This window comes from Trichechus manatus, unplaced genomic scaffold (assembly GCF_000243295.1).
Source record: "Trichechus manatus latirostris isolate Lorelei unplaced genomic scaffold, TriManLat1.0 scaffold00076, whole genome shotgun sequence".
Taxonomy (NCBI): domain Eukaryota; kingdom Metazoa; phylum Chordata; class Mammalia; order Sirenia; family Trichechidae; genus Trichechus; species Trichechus manatus.
In genome coordinates, this window is record NW_004444012.1 from 7,909,377 (window position 1) to 7,934,344 (window position 24,968).

Here is a 24,968-nt window from a genome sequence, read left to right on the forward strand (position 1 = left end):
ATTTTACTTGGATCCACAATCAACACTCATGGAAGCAGTAGTCAGGAAATCAAAAGACTCACTGCATTGGGCAAATCTGCTACAAAGGACCTCTTTAAAGTGTTGAAAAGCAAAGACGTCACCTTGAAGTCTAAGGTGTGCCTGCCCCAAGCCATGGTATTTTCAATCACATCATATGCATGAGAAAGCTGGACAATGAATAAGGAAGACCAAAGAAGAACTGATGTCTCTGAATTATGGTGTTAGCGAAGAATATTGAATATACCATGGACTGCCAGAAGAACGAACAAACATGTCTTGCAAGAAGTACAGCCAGAGTGCTCCTTGGAAGCAAGAATGCTGAGACTTTGTCTCAAGTACTTTGCACATGTTATCAGGAGGGACCAGTCCTTGGAGAAGGACATCATGCTTGGTAAAACAGAGGGTCAGTGAAAAAGAGGAAGACCCTCAATGAGATGGACTGACAGTGGCTGTAAGGATGGACTCAAGCATAGCAGCAATTGTCAGGATGGCAATGTACATGGGGTCAGTGTGAGACAGAAACGATTCAACGGCACCTAACAACAACAACATATCATGAACATCTTTCCAAGATATATATATCTATCTTTCTTTTGATGTATGGTATTCTATTATGTGTACGTACAATACACAATGTATGTATGTCTGTAAGATATATAGTATTCTATTCTGTGTATGTACAATAAGTTACGAAACTGGATCAAAGAGGGGCTGATATCTGGAGTACACACATTTATTTCTTTTTTTTTAATTTTTCAGTTATGATCTCACAGAACCATCAATTCTCTTGCCCTTTTGATCTTCCATTTCAATCACCCAACCTCTCCTCACCCCTGCATCAACTCACAACCAATTTTTTCCATTTTTGGTGGACTGCTGAGGGTTTGTCAGAGAAGACTCCAAACCATATAGACTGACTCCATTTCACAGCTAGGGTTTCCAAACTTGGCCAGACCACCTTTATTAGTCACCATTGTTTTTTCTCATCCTTATAGGGTTCATTCCAGTCATTTCCCACCCTTTCTCAAGTTCCCTTCCCCATTCCACCTTCTTACCTGGATTGACCATACGATCAAGTTTGATCCCTAATCATATGGCTTGATCTCTAATTTACAGAGTAAGCAGAGATCATTCAAGCACGATCTCTTGTATCTTCTCTCCATCTCCGATCCTGCCTTTCTGGCCCATCCTTCCTTTCTTTTACCCTGAATCAGAAAAGGACATCTTTGATTCTTCTCCAAGGCTTATTCCACCATCTTCAATATCATACTCTGCTGTGGGTTGAATTGTGTCCCCAAAAAGGTATGTTGAAGTCCTAACCCCTTGTACCTTTGAATGTGACCTTATTTGGAAATAGGGTCTTTGCAGATGTAATCAAGTAAAGATGAGATCATATTGGATTGGAATGGGCCCTAAGTCCAATGAATGGTGCCTTTATGAGAAGACCATGTGAAGACACAGAGACACACAGGGAGAATTCCACGTGACAACAGAGGCAGAGACTGGATTGATGCAGCTGTAAGCTAAGGTACACAAAGAACACTGACAGCACCCACCAGAAACTAGGAGAGAGGCATGGAATAGATTCTTCTTGAGAGACTCCACACACACACACAAAAACCACAACACAGTGAGTTAGACAGGAAAAACCCTCTATCCTAGACCTTCCCTCTCGTCCTAGTCACATCGCTGGCACCTAAGTAAACAAATCCATAGCCAAAATATCACCAATGGCAGCATGGTCTTCAGGGATTATATTCCATTGTGCTGGTGCCATGGTGATCTAGGGTTAGGATGGATGACGCTTTCATGGATGTCAGGTTGGCCCAAACCACAACCGAAACCTGAGTGCCCACCTTGAGCGCATCTCCCAGGAACCGTACATTGGGAGATACAAAGAGATGTGAAACACAGTCCTTCACCTGCAAGGAGTCTATCTATAATTGCAAAGAACTCTGTAATTTAATCTACGACATTACAGAGAAGATCAGGGCCATGGCATTGCAAGCTGCAGGAGGCACCGCTAACTTGGCAGCCTAGCATTATGGCCATACCAGACAGCCCTAGAAGGTACTGAGATAAAATGGACCATGTAAACCAGAAATAGAACCCTAAAAGTGTGACCTCGCTCTCTATATATAATTTTATTCAATTTTATTCAAAGGAACCCTGGTGGCACAGTGGTTAAGTGCTCAGCTACAAACCAAAAGGTTAATGGTTTGAACCTACCAGTCGCTCCACGGGAGAAAGATGTGGCAGTCTGTTTCTGTAAAGATTACAGCCTTGGAAATCCCATACAGCAGTTCTACTCTGTCTTATTGGGTCTCTCAGAGTCAGAATCAACTTGATGGCAATGGGAGAGCTGAACAGATAGTTCAAGATAGTTTCATTTTCTTGCTGATTTATCTTCATGAGTAAATAAGAGCATTTAATAAGCACTGTCCTAATTTCTGGAGCCCGGTTGGTGCAGTGATTGAGCGTTCAGCTGCTAACCAAAGGGTCAGCAGTTCATATCCACCAGCTGCTCCTTGGAAACCCTGTGGGGCAGTTCTACACTGTCCTATAGGATCGCTATGAGTCAGAATCGACTCGACAGCAGCAGCTTTGTCTTTTTTTTTTGTTGTTTTTTTGTTTCTTTTTGGTCTCTGCTTGATGTTAAATACATCATTTTTACTATTCCTTACTTCTTCATTGCATTTTCCTAAATATCAGATTCACTATCGTACTTTTGCACTGTGATAAAAAGACATCATGAATCAAGAAAGTTTTCTAGAATTATCTACATGAGATCAAATTGACAACAGCAACTTGAAAGGTTAGCTGAGAAGCTTAGGGGGCAGTGAGTTTAAGTTAATGGTGGCGGAATACTTTGAGAAGGACAGCGAGAATGGTTGCACAACTTTAAGAATGTAATCAGTGTCACTGAATTGTACATGTAGAAATTGCTGAAATGGTGCATCTTTTTCTGTGTAGATTTTTACCAAAATTTTAAAAAAGCAAGTTTTTTCTCATGTCTGAGGAGCAGAGTGTGTGTGCATGCACACACTCACACACCAACAACCCACACACACGAAAGAAAAAAACTGTGTCTAGATTCCACCAGTTAGAAAAGGCTCTTCAGTCTTTTTTCAAAGTTTATTATTTCAGATCCAAGTCTCTAATCACTTCAGCTTCTTGTATTTAATGACCTTAAAAAAAAGCGTTTACGAGTCCTTTAGCAGTCTGCCCTAGCAAAGAAACCACTTCAGGTATCAATTTTAAAGTAAGACTTAAAGAATCTAGATCCGGAACAGACCTGAAAAGTCATATAGGCCAGTGTTCTCAAACTTTGGACTCACACGCCTCTGAGAGTCCATGGACATGGGGATCAAGACAATCTATGAGAAAAGTTTAATTTTTCATTTACATTTCAATAATAATATAAAGAGAAATCTTTTATTAATTATTATGAGTAATGGTACTTCCCAAGAGAAATGGTGCTTCACATCTTCATAGACTGAGTCAGTAGTTTGCTTAATCGGCATATCTGAAACAATAGTCTCCTCCTCCTTCCTCACCCCTCCCCCTGTGATCTGAGAACATTTTAGGAGTCACCAGATTTGTGGTGGTTTTTTTCCCCCTCTTTGAAACAGACCCTTTCATTATCAGTGTTTGAGAAACTGATCTACATCATCTGGCTGTCCCTTTGGTACTTCAGCTGTCTCTAAACTCACAGAGCAAATCCACTCCAGCCTAATTTGACTACCTTGTCCCAGGCTGATCATTCCCACTGAAATAATTCTTTCTTCCGTAATATTTACCAGAAATCTGTCTGTGTGTGGCCTCCCAATCACTGTACTTTTTTCCTGTGGTGTAAAGAATAAAACACTTCAAATGATAGTCCTGTAAAGCTCTTTGGTAAGTTATCATGTATGATTTTTCTACCAAACCATCCTCCCCAGACACACACACACACACACATATTTTCTTCACCAGGCTAAATAAATACACTCAGTCCCATCAACAATCCTTCACATGACCTAGTTTTAAAACTCTTCTTCATCCTGGTCACTCCACTATGGAAACATGAGCCCTCTTACTCACCTTTCCCTTAATGTGGAGCTGTAGCACACTCATACTGAGCGAAGCCTGAAGACTTTTTCAGATGTGCTGCTTCCAACACTCGTGGTTCATCCTTCCTCTGTTTACGCACCTGCTTTTCAGCACCACGTATGCCAGTCAATTTCACACTGAATCTGTAGCCCCAAACTTATTTCATTGTGTTTACTTCCTCTGGCCCCTAATAGCTAAATCCATTAATACCAACTCCATCACTACCACCTATAAACAAAATTGAATTTCATTTCCTGAACCAATCTTGACCAAGACAAATGTGTATCAGCAGCCTCTGCCTACCATCTGAAACACAGAATTAAACCCCCTTTCCAGTCTTTACTGACCAATCAATCCTGGGATCCATGTGGCTCCATGAGCACCCTTCAGGACTCCCACACTGCACCTTAGCTCATCCTCTCCCCTTTCCACCTCTATTCCTGGATATAAATTTGATCCTTAAATTACCAATTCAATGGCCATAGATTACTTCTCTTATCCAAACAAGTGATCCTGAAATGATGGCCCATTGCAGGAAGGAAAATAAGACAAGATTTCAAAATTACCCATTTTCAGAAGCTATCGTTCAGAAAACATATTCTATGGTTGGTAGGTTAATTTTTTTTTGTAAAAGACAACCTCATTCTCCTAAAGAGTGTTACTAAGCCTCCAAAAGGATCTAACTTTCAATAGAAGATTCAAGTCAATCAACACTAAACATTTAGGAAGCACACGAACTGAGCTTTAGATACTATATATTATAAATAAAATAATCTCTCACCAAAAATAAGTATGCCAAGAATCGCAGGGAGAAGAACAGAAGTCATCTAGCCCTCCTCCCCTGATACGGTTTTAAAGTAAAGAAACCAAGTCCCTAAGAAACTAAGTGATTTATCCAAGGTCACAGAGTAGGTCACTGATAAAACTGAAACAAGGACTCAGGTCTCTTGATTCTCAATCCACAAAAGGATCTAGAAGTCTGTGATGTACAATGGACTCTACAGAGTTTCAATTGTACTCAGTGTCTTCCCTCAAAAGGTCACACGGTATATAATATGAATCTACAGGATTTTATGAAACACCAAGCAATTAAAACATAAAGACAATACAGATTAACATACATGTGACTTTATCTACAAGATACCAGTTTCTGAAAGTGTTGACTGTAAAACACGAAACTGTGAAATTAGAATTTATAAAGGGAAGTCCAAAATTTTACTCATGAATATTACTAGTCATAACAAATCTATCACATTTTAATGAACAAAAAAAAAATATATTAATCATAAAAAGAAAAACATTAAGTACCAGAAAGACAGTAGAACACAGTAGTCTAATCATTTACATCCTATTTCCTCTTCCACTCACTAGCTGTATAACTTTGAGCAGCTTCTTTAACCTCTTTGTGCCTCCATTTTCCGGACTATAAAATGGGGATAGTAGTATTTACCTCACAGGGCAGTTGTGAAGATTACATGAATTAACAGTGCCCTGGTGGCGTAGTGGTTAAGAGCTACAGCTGCTAACCAAAAGGACAGCAGTTCAAATCCACCAGGCACTCCTTGGAAACTCTAGTAGTCCTACTTTGTCCTATAGGGTCGCTGTGAGTCGGAATTGACTTGACAGCAACCGGGTTTGGTTTGGTTTGATTTTTGGCATGTGGAAGATGCTCGATAATTGCTCTTCCAACTCATAAATTACTCTTTTCCACTTAGATATAAACCAACTCTTGATATTTATCCATATACCTTTAGTGAGTCCAAACTTTATATGGTGCTGAAATGATATTTAGGATTTCTTAAAAGACCCAGGTTTTGAGCAAAAAATTAAGCAATGGTAGAAGCATGCTAGAAAAGAATGGCTACATGCTTACAGCATGTGATAAACTGTCAGAAATCAGGAGAACAGAATGGTGGCGAATGGCAAGGATTGGCAGATGTGGGATGACAGAAAGAGCCAACAGTTCTCCAAACCAGTGAAACACCTTATTTAGCACATCAGATTTGCAACGCCCTATCACCACCACCACAACTAGTGACCAAACGCCTCTTTCCACTTCCTAAACATTCCCACTTCTACTTCTTCCCCCCGTCAACAGACTCAAGGGAAAAAATCGCACAGAAAATAGAAATAGAGGTCTCCCTAAGATTTAAGTCCCATGAAATTTCCCATGAAAAGCAAACAACAATCAATTGTAAATAGAAGCACAATGCACTGCATTCCCTTTGCTCTCATTAGATGGCCCTAGATATCCTTCAGGCTCCTGGTCAGTACTGCTGTCTCTGGCGGGCAAATGGTAGGAACAGATCAGTTGAGTGTGATCATGAGGGGTGAAGACTCTCAGTCAGGATTGTTAGGGATTGTTGGACATTCTTGGGGGGCCTGCGGGGATCAGGATTTAATCACAATCACGTACCTGACACTTACCTCCATGGAGCAATATATAAAATGGAATAACAAGAGAAGACGGTGCCTGGAAGCAGGAAATCTCAAAAAGACTAGGTAATACGTGGCTAGGCGTGAGGTGATAATGCTGAGAGAAGGGTGAAAAAAGCAGAGGGAAAAAAAGGTTTTGAAAGAGTCATAGGGAACTGTGGCAAGATATGTCAACAGATTAGACCTAGTGGTTAAAACTTAGTGAGGCTTAAAGACCACCCAAGAAGATGGGATTTAACAGAAGACAGAAAGTGGGTACTGCTGACAATTATGGCGGAACCAGCCCTGTGAGAGAGAATGCTAGAAAAAACCACAGATTCAGCCTTGTCATGTTTAATTTTAGGTCAAAGTCTAATCTCCACCTGGAAACATTCTTTGAATGGCTACAAAATCATATTCTAGAATGTTTCTAATAGGTTCAGAATATCAACCAGCTCGCAATTGAATTGATTAAGGGCTTTTGCTCATCAGCAATGATATGTCTTTAAGTGGTGAGCAAGAAAAACGTGAAATAGACTCAAGAAGGATTTAGATTGCATTCAAATTAATCAACAAGTAATAATATATTATGAATTATGAAACAAAAGTTGGAGTATTTAAGCTATAAGCTCAATATATAAAGACAATTTTATGGAGACCAGCTACCTTTTTTTCCAAAAGAATGACATTTATGTCACTGTCAGACACAGAATATTAGGCTTATACATCATTACTCTGATTTCACATATTTATTATGTTACATAAATGAAGAATAATAGTTTAAGCCCTATGAATCATAGTTTTAGCTTTTAATCTAATTCTTACTGACAAATTCCTGTGCCGATTTTCTTGACTGATTGAACACATTATAAAATAGACAAAGAAATCTGGAACCTTTTTTAATGTAAACATTGGTTACAATTCAACTTTAAATAAAAAGACTTACCATGTTTTCCTTCATCTTTCTCAGCTTTTCATCGATCTCTTTCAACCTATTTTGCTGATCCCTTTGTTCTTTGGTGTTCCGAAGTACTTTTTCTCCTGGAGTTATTTCCATATTTCCGTCATCATTCTTAAGGGCAGTTTCCTAATTTAAAAAAAAAAAAAAATTCATTTACAGGCTGGAAATCGACTGCCACACACCATTCCAAAGCAACTAAGCCTTGACGATTGGCTTTAGTTCTCAAACACTATGTCTTCCCTTCAAAATGGTAGCCCTGGTGGGGCAGTGGTTAAGAGCTCAGCTGCTAACCAAAAGGTAGGCAGTTTGAACCCACCAGCTGCTTCTTGTTCTACTCCATAGGGTTGCTATTAGTTGCAATCAACCCGATGGCAATGTTTTTTTAATTTTTGAGGGGGTTTTCAAAATGATATTTATAACTCTTTTTTAAAAATCTTCCTATTTGAGGGGGGAGAATGTTTAACTGTACGTCAAACAAGTAGGGAAATGAACTGAGCTTCTGCAATCATCAGGAAAGCAGACATAGGGGCCGGGCAGCAGACCTCTGAGTTCTGATACTTAGCAGCTTGGAACCTGGAGCGAATCACAGTTTCTCTACACTTCAGTTCCATCAGGTAACATGGGGGAAAATGCCTACCCATGTTATGTGAGGTAGCTATGTAATAATGGGAAGAGAACTAGATTTGGCAAAGTCAGAAGTTTTAAATCCTAGCTCCACCTGGTTCCCGACCAGATGACCTTAAACAAAGAAACAAAAAAAAACCCCACCAAACCCACTACAATCAAGTCTATTTCAGCGCATAGCAACCATGTAGCACAGAGTAGAACTGCCCCATAGAGTTTCTAAGGAGCAGCTGGTGGATTTGAACTGCCGACCTTTTGGTTAGCAGCCAAGCTCTTAACCACTACGCCACCAGGGCTCCAGATGAGCTTCTGGAAATCAATTAACCTCTCTGAGCTTCAGTTTCAGCAACTGTAAAACGATAATAGTAAAAGCTAGTCTGGAAAAAAAAAAAGTCATTGCAGTATGCAGCAGGCATGCAAAAAAATCTTAGCACCTAACAGACGTGAACTGAGCATGTAGTTTCAAGTCCTTTGAAAAGAATAAGCATTATATAATGGAGGAATTCCACTATTATCATCAATACTTGTATTTACAGAACCATATTCTCCCAAAGTTAATATTATTTTAGGTGATAAAAATGGGTATTTCTCAACAGTAAGTTGGTCCTATATCTACAACTAACCAAGTTCTAACTTCTCACCAACAGCTCTCCTACTGCTGTGTTCCTGTGTTAGTGACTGGTACAGCTGACCACTGTTGAAACTGCTCAAGCCAGAATCCTCCCCATCCCTCACTATTCACATACAGCTGGTCACCAATAACGGTCACCATTCTACGTCCGAATACCTCTCTAATCAGTGGCCTTCTCTCCTCACTGCCTTAGTTTATCCCTCCTCATCACTCACTTGGAGCCCTGGTGGGGCAGTAGTTAATAGCTCAGCTGCTAATCAAAAGCTCAGCAGTTCAGATTCACCAGACACTCGTTGAAAACCCTATGGGGCAGTTCTACTCTGTCCTATAGGGTCACTACGAGTCAGAATCGACTCGATGGCAACAGGTCATCATTTAATTGAACTAGTAGTGCTCAAACTCCAGTGTGCTTCAGAACCACCTATAGAGACTGCAAAAAGATGCAAAGCCCCAGCCCCCACCCTAAAGATTCTGATTTAACAGGAAAAGGCTGGAGATTGACAACCAGAAGCACAGCCATGTGCGAAGTTGGGAAGTATTCACTTAGGTTACTTCTTAAGGCTCCTAACTGGTGTCTGTGCTACCAGGCTCCCCAGTGTTAGCAGCTGTGTGCTTTTAAGCAAGTCACTTTCTCCATTTGGGTCTCCATTTCTTCTGATAAAGTTTCTTCCAATTCTAACAGACTGGCTATGTTGGGCCTAAAGGATATGTAACATCTTTCCTCAGTCATGATCTCTGAGAGCATAGCCATATAGTTCAAATACTTGAAGAATATCCTTTATGAAAGCAGAGGCTAAGAGGGAGCCAGAAAAGGCAGTCGTGGATTCTGGCAAAAAGTGCGCAGTGGCATATTTAAGAGGCTCTGTGGTTCCAAGAGAGATTCTGTTCTCGCATCAAAGTACCAACCAGTACTGTGCATTTTCATGATCATCAGGGAACATCTTGATTTCCTTCGGTAGAAACGTTTAAGCAGATTCTTTGACCACATCATTACTACATCGTTTGTGTGTTTCTGAGCCCCACGGGAACGTTTTTATGAAGAGTTTAGTAAAATATCTCCCTGATATGTGCTGAATAGCTAAGAAGCCACAAGAAGAAAACTGTCCTTGAGGTCAACAGACATTTGTTGATTCAACTAATTAATTACCAAGGGATTCTAAGCTCATCCTTAGAAAAATATCTGTGATGTTGACAAAGCCAATAAGGGTCTTTGAAGCTAAGTAGCCTCACTATCAAAAGACAAATACGGAGAGAATTACTCAAAGCTTTGTAAATTATCTGGTATGCAAATGAAGCATGCTATAAAGGGGGCTATGAAAATGCAAACCTGCCTAAATAAAGCTAGCTTGCTGTGCATTTTCAGGCTAATACTATATATTTCCATAGGCTACTGCTGTTTCCTGTCATCAGATGGATCATTTGCCTGGCAGTACTTAAAGTAGGGAAAATTTTTTCAGGCAGATTATTTTTACCATCTTGGAATGTTGTCATGAAATGAAAGAAACGTTGACTACATAGGAAGCTTAATATAGGAAAACAAAAAGAAATATAAACTTCAAAGAAATCTATAAAACATAGGTGGCAAGAGGAATTTCCCAGATTTAACTGGGAATGTTTGACAGGTTAGCACCAGAGGCAAGGCCTTCTGAAGTAACTTCTTATTTATTCCTCATTCTAGAAACCCACGCTTCCAGGTTATACTTCTGTAGTTTTGGAAATGAGCAGACAGTCGATAAGATTTCTGGGCCTGTGACTAGATATCTCAGTCCCCTGGTGCTGCCATAACAAACTATCACACAGTGAGTGGCTTTCAAGAATGGAAATGTATTGCCTCACAGTTCTGGAGGCTAGATGTCCAAATTTGAGGCATAGGCAGGGCTATGTTTTCTCTGTCCTCTCTAGGGGAAGATCCTTCATCACCTCTTTCAACTTCTGGTGGCCCTGGACATTGCTTGGCATTCCTTTGCTTGTAAGTGGATCCTCACATGAGGTCTTCCCCCTATGTTTGTCTCTGTCTCTGCTCTCCTCTTTTATTGGACACCACTCAGAAGGGATTAGGATTAGGACCCACTTACTCTGGTATAACCTCATTAATTTAACTGATAACAAAAGAAAAACCTTATTTCCAAACAAGGTCACGTTCACAGGTATAGGGGTTAGAAGGTCAACATATCTTCTGGGGCGACACAATTCAACCCATAATACTAGCACACATAAAAAGTTTCTAGAACCAGAGACTCCATCAGCCTGAGATCAGAAGAACTAGATGGTGCCCTGCTACCATCAATAACTGCCCTGACAAGGAACACAACAGAAAGTCCCTGACAGAGGGGGAGAAAAGTGCAAAGCAGAACTCAAATTCACATAAAAAGACCAGACTTAATGGTCTGACTGAGACTGGAGGAATCCCCGAAGCCCTGGCCCCCAGATGCTCTGTTAACCCAGAATTAAAACCATTCTCAAAGCCCGCTCTTCAGACAGATTAGACTGGACTATAAAACACAAAATAATACTCATGAAGAGTGTGCTTCTTAATTCAATCAGATACACAAGACCAAATGGATGACTCCTGTCCAGAGGCAGGATAAGAAGGCAGGAAGGGACAGGAGCTGGTTGAATGGATACAGGAAACCGGGGGTGGAAAGTGGGAGTGTGCTGTCACATTATAGAGATTGCAACTAGGGTCACATAACAATATGCGTATAAATCTTTGTATGAGAAAAAATAAAATTAGTGAGACTTGCTTTTTTGGCTGAGCCTAAAAAAAAAAAAAGTTTCTAGATTCCTGCTCTCAAGTGGTATATTAAGTCCATTTGGGGTCAGGTGGACTCCATCGTTATCAATGGAACTGAGCAAATCCCTGGATACAACAATAAAACACCTTTCAGGATTACAAGTAAAACAATGTTTCACATTTCCTCAATTTTAGCTAATGCTGAGACAGGAACAGACCAAAGTAGAAGTTCACTGTTGCCGTCAGCAATGGTATGCTCTTGGCAAGAAAAGAGATGAATAAATACAACTATGATTTTCCTCTAGCGCATGTTTGTTAATTTTGTTAGTCTTAACCAAATTGTATACAACTGAGTCAATAGTTTAAGAAAAAGAAAATAAATCAAATGAAAGAGGACCTTTATATTCAATTAAACTTGCAGGTTTAAGAACAAAGAAATCACTCTTGTCAATGACAGTCGTTTTTGAAGACCCCGACCCCACCAAAAAAAAAAAATCTAACCATGAACTAGAATTCTAGATTTAGTAAGACTGATTGCATGAGAGATGAATAAATTATACTTCTTTACAAGAGCCAAAGTGAAAAGAATTTATTATTGAATCCAGTTGCTAGGGATTTAAGAAACTGAATGCTTACATAGCTCCTATATCCTAAATATTTTTGGAGAAAGCTGGAATCTAATACAACTACAAATAAGAAATACGGTAACTAAATTATGGAACATCATTCAGTTTTATGGTGGGATTTACAGTACATGGAAAGAACTAACTGATTTGTTGGAGGGTTAGAGGATGGGTAGAGAAAGGTATGCACAGTTAAACCACAGATCTTAAGAGAAAAATTGCTTCAATTAGTTCTCCTTCGCTAAGATGAAATGAAAATAAAAAGCAGATGTAAAAACCGCGACCACATGATGCTATTCACATTACGGCAATAGCTGTACTAGGTCATTCCTTCTTTTGACTGTGACCCCATGCATTTGACACTACGGAAAGCATTGATGTAAAAGCCAAATGCTGTTTTTAAAACGTGGCCATAAAGTTAAGAGCCAAGCCAAGGAATTTATAAGCGGGCATTGTAAAACATAAGCTGCAAAGGAAAAGGAGATTTCCAGTCTGCCCCTTCACAATGACCAACACTTTTTACATCTCTGATGCGCGTTACCGGAGTCCCTCAAATTATTCTGATTTAGCTACACTGGCACAGTGGTGAAGAGTTCGGCTGCTAACGAAAAAGTTGGCAGAGGAGCCCTGGTGGCATAGTGGATAAGAGTTTGGCTGCTAACCAAAAGGTTGGCAGTTCAAATCTACTAGCTGCTCCTTAGTAACCCTATGGGGCAGTTCTGCTCTGTCCAATAGGGTTGCTGTGAGTTAGAATCGACTTGACAGCAATGGGTTTGGTTTTTTTGTATCATTCTACAGGTGGAGTTTATGTGCTGGTTGAGTTAGCACCTTATAGTTAACATAGAAAAGTCAGAAAGTCTCCATGTTTGAACTTGTTCAGGAAACTTTTCTTGACCAAAAGAAAAGAAAATCCCCAAAGGAGATTTACATCTCATGCCTTCATCAAATAACCTTTCTTTTCTCCACGCTCTGACAGCACACACTTTCTGTACTTTTCATAACCCTGGTTCCCATGTTGTGGCACCTGTTTCGTCTGCTCACTCCACAGCTCGCTCTATTTGACATCACATCCGCCCATGTCCTACAAGTATGAAAAGAAGCTTCATGCTAACCCAAATACTCAAAATCACCTACACAGTGTCTCCTGCAAAACAAGTAGGCATTTAAAAAGGTATTGATGACATAAAATGATACTCGTGAACAGTGTGCTTCTTAGCTCAAGTAGATACATGAGACTAGAGTGTGCTTCTTAGCTCAAGTAGATCCATGAGACTAAATGCGCAGCTCCCATCCAGAGGTGAGATGGGAAGGCAGAGAGGGTCAGGAGCTGGTTGAATGGACATGGGAAATCAGGGGTGGAAAGGAGGAGTGTGCTGTCACAGTATAGGGAGAGTAGCTAGGGCCACATAACAATGTATGCATAAAATTTTGTATGAGAGACTGACGTGAATTGTTAACTTTCACTTAAACTACAACAATTAAAAAAAAAAAAGAAAAAGAAAGTATCTAAGTCCCAGTGAAACTGGCACAATTTAAAAATCAACACCACCTATGGCTGGCTGGGCTGTGGGGAGAAGGATGCCCTCAGACATGGCTGGAAAGGTGCATTGTAACAGCCTTTTAGGGGAAAGACATGGACGTGGCTCTATACTTTTAAAACATTCCCTGAACTGGAAATCTCACTCTTTGGAATCTATCCCACAGAAACAAATCCTGTAGTATACAAAGGATGGTTATTGCTAATAATGGCAAAAAACTGCCCATTGCTAGTTGGATGACAGGTAATTTATGGTAAAGCTACATCAATAAAGTTAGGGAGTCATTAGAATGAAAAAGAATTATAGAGTAATTGAGTAGAAGAAATTTCTGTGAAATTTGATTTATATTATAATATAAATATATTATAAAAATCAAGGTGCAGAGAAGTATATATAAAACAAGCACATTTAGGTAAAACAGTAGCAAATGTTTGAATATGCTTGAATACCTGTTGAGGATTATGTGTGTGTATAAATGAGCAAATGAAGATACATATAAAAAAAATAAAGAAAAAGTGAAGCAACAACAACAAAAAATAAAAATGTATTGACGGCCTGTGCAGGGACTGGACAGGTGATCCAAATGCACGGAGTGGGCCATGCTACATTAGACCTCAGGGCCTGCGATACAATACAGGCTGGTGGATACTGTAGCAAACTGGAGAATGTGTGTCCCATATAAAGCAGTAGTCACTATGCAGCCTGATCCAGTAGCTGCCAAGCAAGGATTCAGGTCTGATGTTGTCAGATTTTCCAACTTAAAAAAAATAGAAATTTGTATTCTTATATGAAATCACCCAATTTTTAAATGCTGACTAAAAAACTTTTTAAACCCTTTGTGGGCTAAAAGAAACCTACGTGTAAGTCCAACGTGTTCTGCAGGCCACCAGCGTACAACCTTGTGCTATGTGATTAGAGTCTTCTCCTGCCTCCTCCACTAGCTCCTCTTCCTGCTTCTGTCCTCCATGTGGAAGTGAACTTTCCTGATACAGCTTCAGGATGTGTGTGCTTTCTCTCTCTCTCCTCTGAATCATGACAGCAGATATATAGCCTTCTGTGCTTTCTATGGAGTTCTGCTGGTGCAGTAGTTAAGAGCTCGGCTGCTAACCAAAAGGTCAGCAGTTGAAATCCACCAGCCACTCCTGGGAAACCCTATGGGGCAGTTCTCCTCTGTCCTATCCAGTCGCTGTGAGTGGGAATTGACTCCATGGCAACAGGCATGATTTCTACGGTGCTTACATAAGTTGTCTTCTGCCACAGTTATCTATGTTCATTCGTATGCCTCCCGAAAGCAAATACGTCCCATAAATCACTTGAGCTCTCTGTCAGACACTGTGCTAAGCAGTTTATATATATTAACTCAGATATTAACTCTTCCCAAGAATCCTGAAGGATAGTATTACTATTCCTATTTTATAGATGAGGAAACTGAGGTTTAGAGTACTTCTAATTAGTACCCAAGTCCACAGAACTAGTAAGTGGTAAAGCCAGAACTTGAAGCCAGTCTCTTTGACTCCAAAGTTCTATATGTGTCTTACTTACAGTTAAGTCCCTTACAAGGTCCTTGCACAACAATGGAAACTCAATTCATACTTGTTGAAAAGCAGAAATTTATACTCCACTTAAAAGACATTCTTTCTTAAGGAGCATGGAGAAAAACTACAGATGGGTTAATGGTTTGCAGAAGGGTTGAAAATAAAAATAAAGTGAATATACACTAAGAATATTAATGGTTCAGTGAAAGATTGGGGGCCATTCATCAACTGAACAGATGTGCAGGCTTTATCTGAGATACTTTTCACTGTATATACTCAAAAAGTATCCCAATCCAAAAATAATATCCATAAAATAGTTTGCCATGTTAGCATTTCTGGCTTGAAAATTCAATGTGCAATACTGTTTTTAGTTAGAAATGAAAAATGCCAATGGGTAATTGAACAAAAAGCTCAGAGGATATTCTGTTTTGCATGCAAGAAGCATCAATTATTTCTTTTCAGTAACCGTGATGTTACATTTCTGTTTCTGCAACCAATGGGTGTCCCAAAATGCAGTTTTCTCTTTTCTTTCTAGATATATTTTGTTTCACATAAAAATATATAAACTCTATATATGTCAGCAAAGTAATGTACTGCTTTTCCCTTTTATTGTGTTTTAAATATTTTACCTGAACCATAGATGTGAATTCTGAATATGTGACTTAGATGACGATGACAGAATCTGATCATATTCATGCTTTATTTGAAGTCTAATGGCTAAAATAAATCTCTAAATTCTCTGTCTTTCAAGAATAACATTTGACAGCATGAAAAAGACATTTTCTATCTTTAAGACTATTTGTTCATCTTTCAGATCTCAGCAACCCTTGAAATCTAACTAACAACAACAAAACAAAATCAGCTGAAACGTAAAAAGAACAAAGACTATCTCCGAACAATTTTATTCCTCCATCTTGGCTTAGTCCTTTTGGGAAATGGAACCTGGCAGCATAAATAAACTAGCATAACTAGTGTCACTGTCCTGTAGTACATCTGGGTGGGGACAAAAATTCCCACTCTCTCTGTGCTCCAAGAACTCCGATCCCAATTCAGATATTAGCAGTGGGAACACTATCACTGCTGCTACTCTCTAATGGAGTTAGATGCAGCTGAGTTGGCCCCTTAGAAACATAACCTGAGGAAGTCGAGATGGCTTTATATAGGTTTTTCCAGTGACCAAACTATTTCTTTAGACCATCTTGACTCTGCTCCTTTCTCCTGGGTAGTTTCCACTGGCTTTAAACCAGACCCCTAACCTTCAACTGATGGCTTAGAGAAAGGTCTCACTATAAATCAGAATTATTACCTGTAGGTTATTGATATTAAAATCCTTTTAAGGATCAAGAAAATCACATTCATCTAATATTGCATAGATACAGTTTGATGAAACTCTTTTACAAAACTGGTAGAGTAAAAAAAAAAAGACCAGGCACCTTTTCTTCAGATGGGAACTATCGCCCAACCCCAAACTAGATCCCATGAATTGTTAACTACAGGAAAAATAAGAATTTTGCTTCTTCAAAGATGCTACAACTCTGCTGTTAGTCTACACTGCCTAACAGCTTTATAAAAGAATTTTTATAAAGAAGGACCAGTAGTTGGAAATATGGTCTTGATGATAAAAATGATACCAGAGATTGCATGACACAATTTTGCAAGACCAACAAATTATTCATTGCAAATATCTTTTCTCAACAGCACAAACAGCGACTATACACATGGACCTCGCCAGAAGAAATACACAGGAATCAAATCAACTACACCTGTGGAAAGAGAGAATGGAGAAGCTCAATATCATCAGTCAGAATAAGGCCAAGGGCCGACCGTGGAACAAATCATCAATTGCTTATATGTAAGTCCAAGTTGAAGCTGAAGAAAATGAAAACAAATCCACGAGAGCCAAAATACGACCTTGAGTATATCCCACCTGAATTTAGAAACCATCTCAAGGACAGATTTGACGTACTGAACACTAATGACCGAAGACCACACAAGTTGTGGGATGACATCAATGGCATAATACATAAAGAAAGCAAAAGATCATTAACAAAGTCAGGAAAGAAAAGACCAAAATGGATGTCAGAAGAGACTCTGAAACTTCCTCTTGAACAGAGAGTAGCTAAAGCAAATGGAAGAAATATGAAGAGCTGAACAGAAGGTTTTCAAAAGGAAGCTCCAGAAGACAAAGTAAAGTATTATAATGAAATGTGCAAAGACCTAGAGTTAGAAAACCAAAAGGGAAGAACACACTCAGCATTTCTCAAACTGAGAGGAATGAAAAAAAAAAATCAAGACTCAAGTTAAAATATTGAAGGATTCTACAGGCAAAATAAGGTTTTCACTGGCTAATTTTTTTCAGAAGTAGACCACCAGGTCCTTCTTCCTAGTCTAAGTCTGGAAGCTCAGCTGAAACTTATCCACCATGGGTGACCCTACCAGTATTTGAATATTGGTGGCATAGCTTCCAGCATCAAGCAACATGCAAGCCCCCACAGTATGAAAAACTGACAGACATGTGGGGGAAAGTAGAAAAGCTATAAAGAACCAATTTTAGCAAGTTACTTTTTGGAAATAGTTATTTTACAACATGTTTATCAGAGAATCACAAGCTGCAAGGGACCAAGAGAAGCCACCTGGTCCAATCTCCTTGGAAGAAGTACAGCCAGAATTCTCCTTAGAAGCAAGGATGACGAGACTTCATCTCACATACTTTGGACATATCATCAGGTGGGTTCAGTCCCTGGAGAAGGATATCATGCTTGGTAAAGTACAGGGTCAGAAAAAAAAAAGGAAGATCCTCAACGAAATGGACTGACACAGTGGCTGCAAAAATGGGCTCAAATATAACAACAATCATGAGAATGGTGCAGGACCAGGCAGTGTTTCGTTCTGTTGTACATACAGTCACTATGACTCAGAACTGACTTGATGGCACCTAACAACAACACGGGCAAAATATTGAACAATGCAAGAAGCATTAAAAGAAGATGGAAAGAATACAGAGAGTCATTGTACCAAAAAGAATTGGCCAACATTCTACCATTTCAGAAGGCAGAATATGATCAAGAACCAATGGTACCGAAGAAAGAATTCCAAGCTGCACTGAAGGCACTAGCAAAAAACAAGGCTCCAGGAACTGACAGAATACTGACTGAGATGTTTCAACAAATGGATGTAATGCTGGAGGTGCTCACTTGCCTATATGAAGAAATTTGGAAGACAGCTACCTGGCCAACCAACTGTAAGAGAGTCATATGTGTGCCCATTTCAAAGAAAGGTGACCCAACAGAGTGCGGGAATTATTGAACAATATCATTAATATCACACGCAAGTAAAATTTTGCTGAAAATCATTCAAAAGCAGTTGCAGCAGTACATCGACAGGGAACTGCCAGAAATTCAAGCCAGATTCAGAAGAGGACATGGAATGAGGGATATCACTGTTAATGTCAGATGAATCTTGGCTGAAAGCAGAGAATACCAAAAAGATGTTTACCTGTGTTTTATTGACTATGCTAAGGCATTCAACTGGGTGGATCGTAACAAATTATGGATAACATCGCGAAGAATGGGAATTCCAGAACACTTAATTGTGCTCATGAGGAACCTGTACATAGATCAAGAGGCAGTCATTTGAACAGAACAAGGGGATACTGTGTGGTTTAAAATTAGGAAAGGTATGCGTCAGGGTTGTGTCCTTTTACCATACTTATTCAATCAGCATACTGAGCAAATAAAGCTGGACTCTATGAAGAAGAACGTGGCATCAGGATTAGAGGAAGACTCATGAATAACCTGCCATATGCAAATGACACAACCTTGTTTGCCGAAAGAAAAGAGGATTTGAAGCACTTACTGATGAAGATCAAAGACTACAACCTTCAGTATGGATTATACCTCAATATAAAGAAAACAAAAATTCTCACAACTGGACCAATAAGCAACATCATGATAAAGGGAGAAAAGATTGAAGTTGTCAAGGATTTCATTTTACTTGGATCCACAATCAACACCCACAGAAGCAGCAGTCAAGAAATCAGATGACACATTGCATTGGGCAAATCTGCTGCCAAAGACCTCTTTAAAGTGTTCAGAAGCGAAGATGTCCCTTTGAGGACTAAGGTGCACCTGACCTAAGTCATGGTATTCTCAATCACCTCATATGCATGTAAAAGCTGGACAATGAATAAGGAAGACCGAAGAAGAACTAATGCCTTTGAATTACGGTGTTGGCGAAGAATATTGAATATACCGTGGACTGGAGAAGAATGAACAAATCTGTCTCGGCAGAAGTACAGCCAAAATGCTTCTTAGAAGCAAGGACAGCAAGACTTCGTCTCAAGTACTTGGAACATGTTATCAGGAGGGACCGGTCCCTGGAGAAGGACATCATGCTTGGTAAAGTGGAGGGTCAGCAAAAGAGGAAGACCTTTAAGAAGATGGATTGACGCAGTGGCTGCAACAGTGGGCTCAACGATAGCAACGATTGTGAGGATGGTGCAGGACCAGGCAGAGTTTCATTCTGTTGTACACAAGGTCGCTATGAGTCGGAACCGACTCGACAGCATCTAACAACAACAACACTGAAAGAGGACACATATCCCTTCAAAACTCTCACAGAGAGAAATCACCAATATAGCCAGGTTCACTCCTTGATGTTAAATTAAAGGAGTTCAAAGAATGTGGCAGAATACATGACAAGTGGCTGGCGTGGTAGTACTTAGTACGAGAGGAAGAAAGAGAAATAAGGCTTTCAAAGTACCACTGAGTGCTGTATCAATTTTCTTTCCTCTCCGCTCTCCTGATCATGATCAAGAATTGGCTTAAATCCCAGCACTATAAGATTAAAATAGATATTTCCTCAGTGGCTCCATCCCAGTGAACTACCAACTGAAAGAAAAATGAGTAGAAAGTGGAAGTAACCAAAGGAAGATACGCACTCTTATGAAAACAACTATTATTGCTATTGCACTCATGACAAAAAGCAGCTGACAAGCAGATTGTCGAGTTACATGAGCTGGCTTCAGCACACATAAACTTGAACAGTCTGTGCGCTCTTAAATTGAATATACCTGATCATTTCGGTTTTCAAGTCTTGGAGGAGAGCTGGAAATTGCTGGGGAGACTGCAGAGAGTTCTTGGAGTTTGGTGTCAATTTCTGCAAGCAGCCGGTGCTCGGCAACCGCGAGCGTGTATCCTTCTCCTGGTACCAGCCAGCCGGACTGATCACCCTAGGAGGAAACCAAGGTCACCAGGTCATTGCCATGCTATATGCACTCCAAAATGTACTGTATAGACTTCTACGTCAATGCTCAGGGCTTCACCAAAACAAGCAGAATTCACAGTGGGATAGTACAACCAAAAATTTAAAAAATTATGATTTGGTTATCTGCCAACCCTGTATAAAGTGTCCTCTTACACTCTGTGGATTCCCGCCCTCTCCCCTCCTGCTCTCCATGGACTAAATCTCCCAGCCTACAGTGTGGCTCTCATAACATTCTCATTTCTCTTCTTTAAAAAAGTTTGTGTTATGTTGTATAGTGAAAAATCTGGTTTTGCCCTCTGATGGACCTGGTATTTGCAGACTTTGTCTCCGAAAAGTAACATAGGGTCTATAAACTCTGTTGCTTGGATTCCATGAACTTGGTTGGTCATTGAATGTCTTATTCGATTACCATTAATTTCATATTGTCTTTTAAAACCCATTTAGAACAATTATAAAGATGGCGGAGGACCGGGCGACATTTCATTCTGTTATGCACAAGGTCGCCATGAGTCAGTCAACTGGATGATGACTAATAACATCCAACAAAGAACGTTCATTAAAAAGTCCCCCTCCTGAGTGCCTACTGTGCAAAGGCACTACACGGGGCACTGGTGATTCCATGTGAATCTCACAGGGTTCTGCTCTTAAGAGTTCTCAGTCTTTTGGCAGAGACGACTGTAATAAGGTCTGAAGTGTGCTGGTGAGCCCCGGGCACCATGGGAACCAGGGGAGGGTCAACTAAGCTCTGTGGGTAGGAAGGGGCAGGGGAGATGAAGTGGTGGCCGAAGGCTTCCTGGGAGAAACAGTGTCCCTTTCTCTTTACCCTCACCCTTCTCTCTGCTGGAAGATGGACAGACTGCCTACAGATAGAGCAGCAATCTTAGAACCCTAAAGACAAAAGCCACATTAAGGACACGGAGCAGGAAGACAGAAGGGCCCTAACTGCTGACACCTGGATCTTTGCTACTGAAGAAAATTAAGCTCCTTGTTTAAGTCGCTGTTCAGCCAATTTTCTGTTACCTGCACCCAATCATATTCTCAACTGATACCCCATTTTACAGGTATCCCTAAACAAGAGAAAACAGATGATGGAAGGAAATAACAGGAGATAATTTCCTGAACTAAAGAAAGACTTAAACCGTCAGATAAAAAGGTCCCATAAGGTAGCAAGAAGGAACAAAAAGGTCTTCAGAGACATAAATACATTCTGACAAAATTTGTGAACCCTAAAAATAAAGAGGAAATCCTACTTGCTTCCAGCAAGAGAGGGTTTTGCATCTGGAATTTAGTGACTGCCCGATCTGTGATTCAAATGAGGACAAAATAAATCCACTTTCTTGATATGTAAACACTCCATCATTACCCTACTTGCCAGCATTTGCGGACGTGAGGAAGCCTGGCTGCCCTCTGGATTGGGAGGGGCCTCCCTGGGCAAGCCTGCCTGCCCCAGACATAGCAACGCCATGGTCCGTTACCAGACAGACCCCAAAGGGCCTACTTAGAGGTCGCACACTGTGATGTTGTGTGGATGTGCTTTTGGTTTGGGGGGGGGCCGGGTGTTTTATTTGCCTACACAGGCACTTTTTTTAATCGAATTAGCTGTCAACATTTTAAAATTGGAATGTTTCACCTAAAAATCTGAATGTCTAGCTTCTCTTGAAAACCTGGAAGATCCTGGCGGCCCGAGGCAGGATTTCCACGCGCGAGCACCCAGCTGATGCTAGCATTCGCCCCCGTTGGACTGGCTGGCCCCTCCACACCGGCCCCAGGTTGTCACTGCGAGCGCACTGCGCATGCTCTGCTTTACACAAGTAGAAAACACTGTCCTCTGAACCTATGAGTCTTAGGCTGGGCACTCCAGAAGCAGAGTCTGTGATTTCTTGGAAGAATGCTTTCGGGTGAAGGGGTGTGAGGAAAACAGGCTAGGCCAAGGGAACAAAACCAATCCAGGATCTAGTCTCAGTTGAAGACAGGTTTGTCAGGAGAAGCTCTGGAAGACAAACTGCACCACAGAGCTAATCCCACCCAGAAGTGAGGGAGCTAGGTGGGGAGTGTGACCTCCTGGCCTGTTCAGCTCCCATTTAGCCCAGGCCAGTTCTCCAGGGAACGGAGCAGCCGTGCACCCTTAGCATGCAGGCTTGGGGGTGGGTGCACAGAGAGGCGCCAGGTAGTGGGGAGCTGAGCAGGCTGCCTACAGTATCCACTACAGCGTGTCTCTACTGAATGCGGGGAAATAGAACCAGACAACAGGGCAAAGTGCTTCGAAGAAAAAACCAGAGAATATTTCTTTGTTGACGTAGGGAATGTTCTTACAAGTTTAGTACACAAACAAGTGCAAATAGTGGAGCACTCGACTGCTAACCGAAAGGTCAGCAGTTCAAACCTACCAGCAGCTCCACAGAAGAAAGATGTAGCAGTCTGCTTCTGGAAAGATTTACAGCCTTGGAAACCCTATGGAGCAGTTCTACTCTGTCCTACTGGGTCGCTTTGGGTCAGAATCGATTCAACGACAGCAGGTCACAGGGGCACTCCTCATGGGATCTACTTGGGCCCTAAAAATACGTGGGTTTGCCTCCCAGATGACATGCTGCCCCTCTCTTTAGGCTCAGCCAGTACTCCTCCATACTGTTCAGGGAACTGGGTGGTCAAGGTCAGGGGGAAAGGCGTAGGATGTGGCCTTTAGGATTACTGAAGACTACTATACTGAAAGACCATGAAGCCATTTTAGGGATAATAAAAAATGTCCAAAATAAAGGGACAAAGAGAAATGCATTAATATGTCACCAGTCACCAATCTCATCACTGGCATTGCAGGCAGAGGCCATTATTGTGATAACCAATGTGTAGTCACTTATCTAATTACATAAAATAATCCTTTGAGAGTCAGTAACGAATTGACCCAAGAATAAACTTGAAAACTTCCATAAAAATAAATTTATAAAAGAGGATATTTTTAAAGTTAGAGTATATTGTTTCATAATCTGAAAAATTATTATAAATTTATGCAGATAGGTCAATAACATGATAAAAATCAGAATTAAGACATGTAGCCGTCATAGGATATGAGTCTACACACCTCAGAACTGGAAAGAGCAGAGTCTCTGTCATCTAAGTCCTTCAAAAGTCCAACCAGCCTTTTCTTCTCTTTATCGGTCATAACCACGGTGTTTCCTGAATCCTTGGCCAACTACAAAATTCATTAACAGAAATGTTAAACACTCAAAGAAATGCACAGTTCAGGAAAATACAAATGAGACATGCAGCTTCTACAGTATAGCTACACTAAGGCAAAATTTTATGAGATCAGGCATTTTATATTTACTGAGTAATTTTATTTTATGCCAAACGTTTGACAGAGGTACTTTCTTCAAGCAAATGTATTACCATTAGAGGCAGACCCTTACATTCACCATTTCAACAAACACTATATATAGATATATGTATGTATGTATAAAACACAATCAGTTGTCAAAATTCTTTTAATATAGATATGTTAATATATATATCACTGCAAAAGCATATCTTCTGAGACATCTGGAAGGAATCTTTTTGCCACTTCTTATGTGGCATATATCCACTAATGAGTATCATACCAGGAGTTTAGATAACGATTCAATTACTACTGATAAAAGGAGAAGAGAAAATCGATGGTGGAGCTGCTGCCTATAACAGTGATAGGAAGAACTTAGCAAGAACTTGATATGGGGAAACGCTACTGCCCTTGGAAAATCAAACAACAAAGCAACACACAATGGGCCAGTGAAAGACAAGACACAGATCAAGTTGGAAAGAAGGTGTCTGGGCAAAGGCCATCCAAATGTGGCGCACGGAAAAACTGACAGCCCCAGAGGCCATGAATCCCGTCTGCCTGGAAAAGCCATCGCCCTTCCACAGGGAGGAATTCCCTCTCTCCTCTTGCTAATACTTCACCCTCACCCATGCAGTTTTCTATTAACTTAAGTGCCTGAGTGGTTTGCCATAAGATTTCTGTCCACCCATGCTTATATTTCTTGGCATAAATTAATTTTACACTTGTGTAAACTAAATCTACCCAAAAAAGGAATTGGATCATCTGAGTCTATCTGGAGGACAAGCCAAGTCAGGCTGTAGCACCTGCAAGGGCAAGGACAAGCCCCGGACGTGGGGCGCTCGTCCCAGCAAGTGGCTAGCTGCCAGGAGGCTCAGGGGGCAGTCAACCAGTTGACCTCTCCAGCCCACTGCCGCTGCTGTGTCAGGAACATCTTCCATTCAAATTTCCACTTGCACCAGCTTTAAAAATCAGTCTCATTACTTTAAAAAAATAATAATAATTAATATGCAATTTAAAATCTGTAAACATTGTCCAAGGATATTATCTACATAAATGTTCAAATCGCAAGTCTCAGACTCCTTTGCGAGTAGTAAATGTTTTGAGTTGCAAACAGCATTTTTGAAAAGGGCTAAAATAGGATAGGGTAGGATAGGATGTAATGGATAAGAAAAGACAATGCATCAAATGTTAGTGAAGGTAAGTATTGGTGCATAAAACC

The 24,968-nt window shown here is 40.4% G+C and overlaps 1 protein-coding gene across 1 annotated transcript in view; it reads right to left on the reverse strand.

Annotated features, from left to right (window-relative positions):
- FSIP1 (fibrous sheath interacting protein 1) overlaps window positions 1-24,968 on the reverse strand; it is a 186,769-nt gene that overhangs the window by 106,774 nt on the left and 55,027 nt on the right. The window contains exons 7-9 of the mRNA XM_004380614.1: window positions 23,516-23,626; window positions 20,246-20,404; window positions 7,475-7,615 (exon numbers count right to left, since the gene is read on the reverse strand). Coding sequence (XP_004380671.1) covers window positions 7,475-7,615; window positions 20,246-20,404; window positions 23,516-23,626 — 411 coding nt within the window. The remainder of the gene's footprint in view (window positions 1-7,474; window positions 7,616-20,245; window positions 20,405-23,515; window positions 23,627-24,968) is intronic.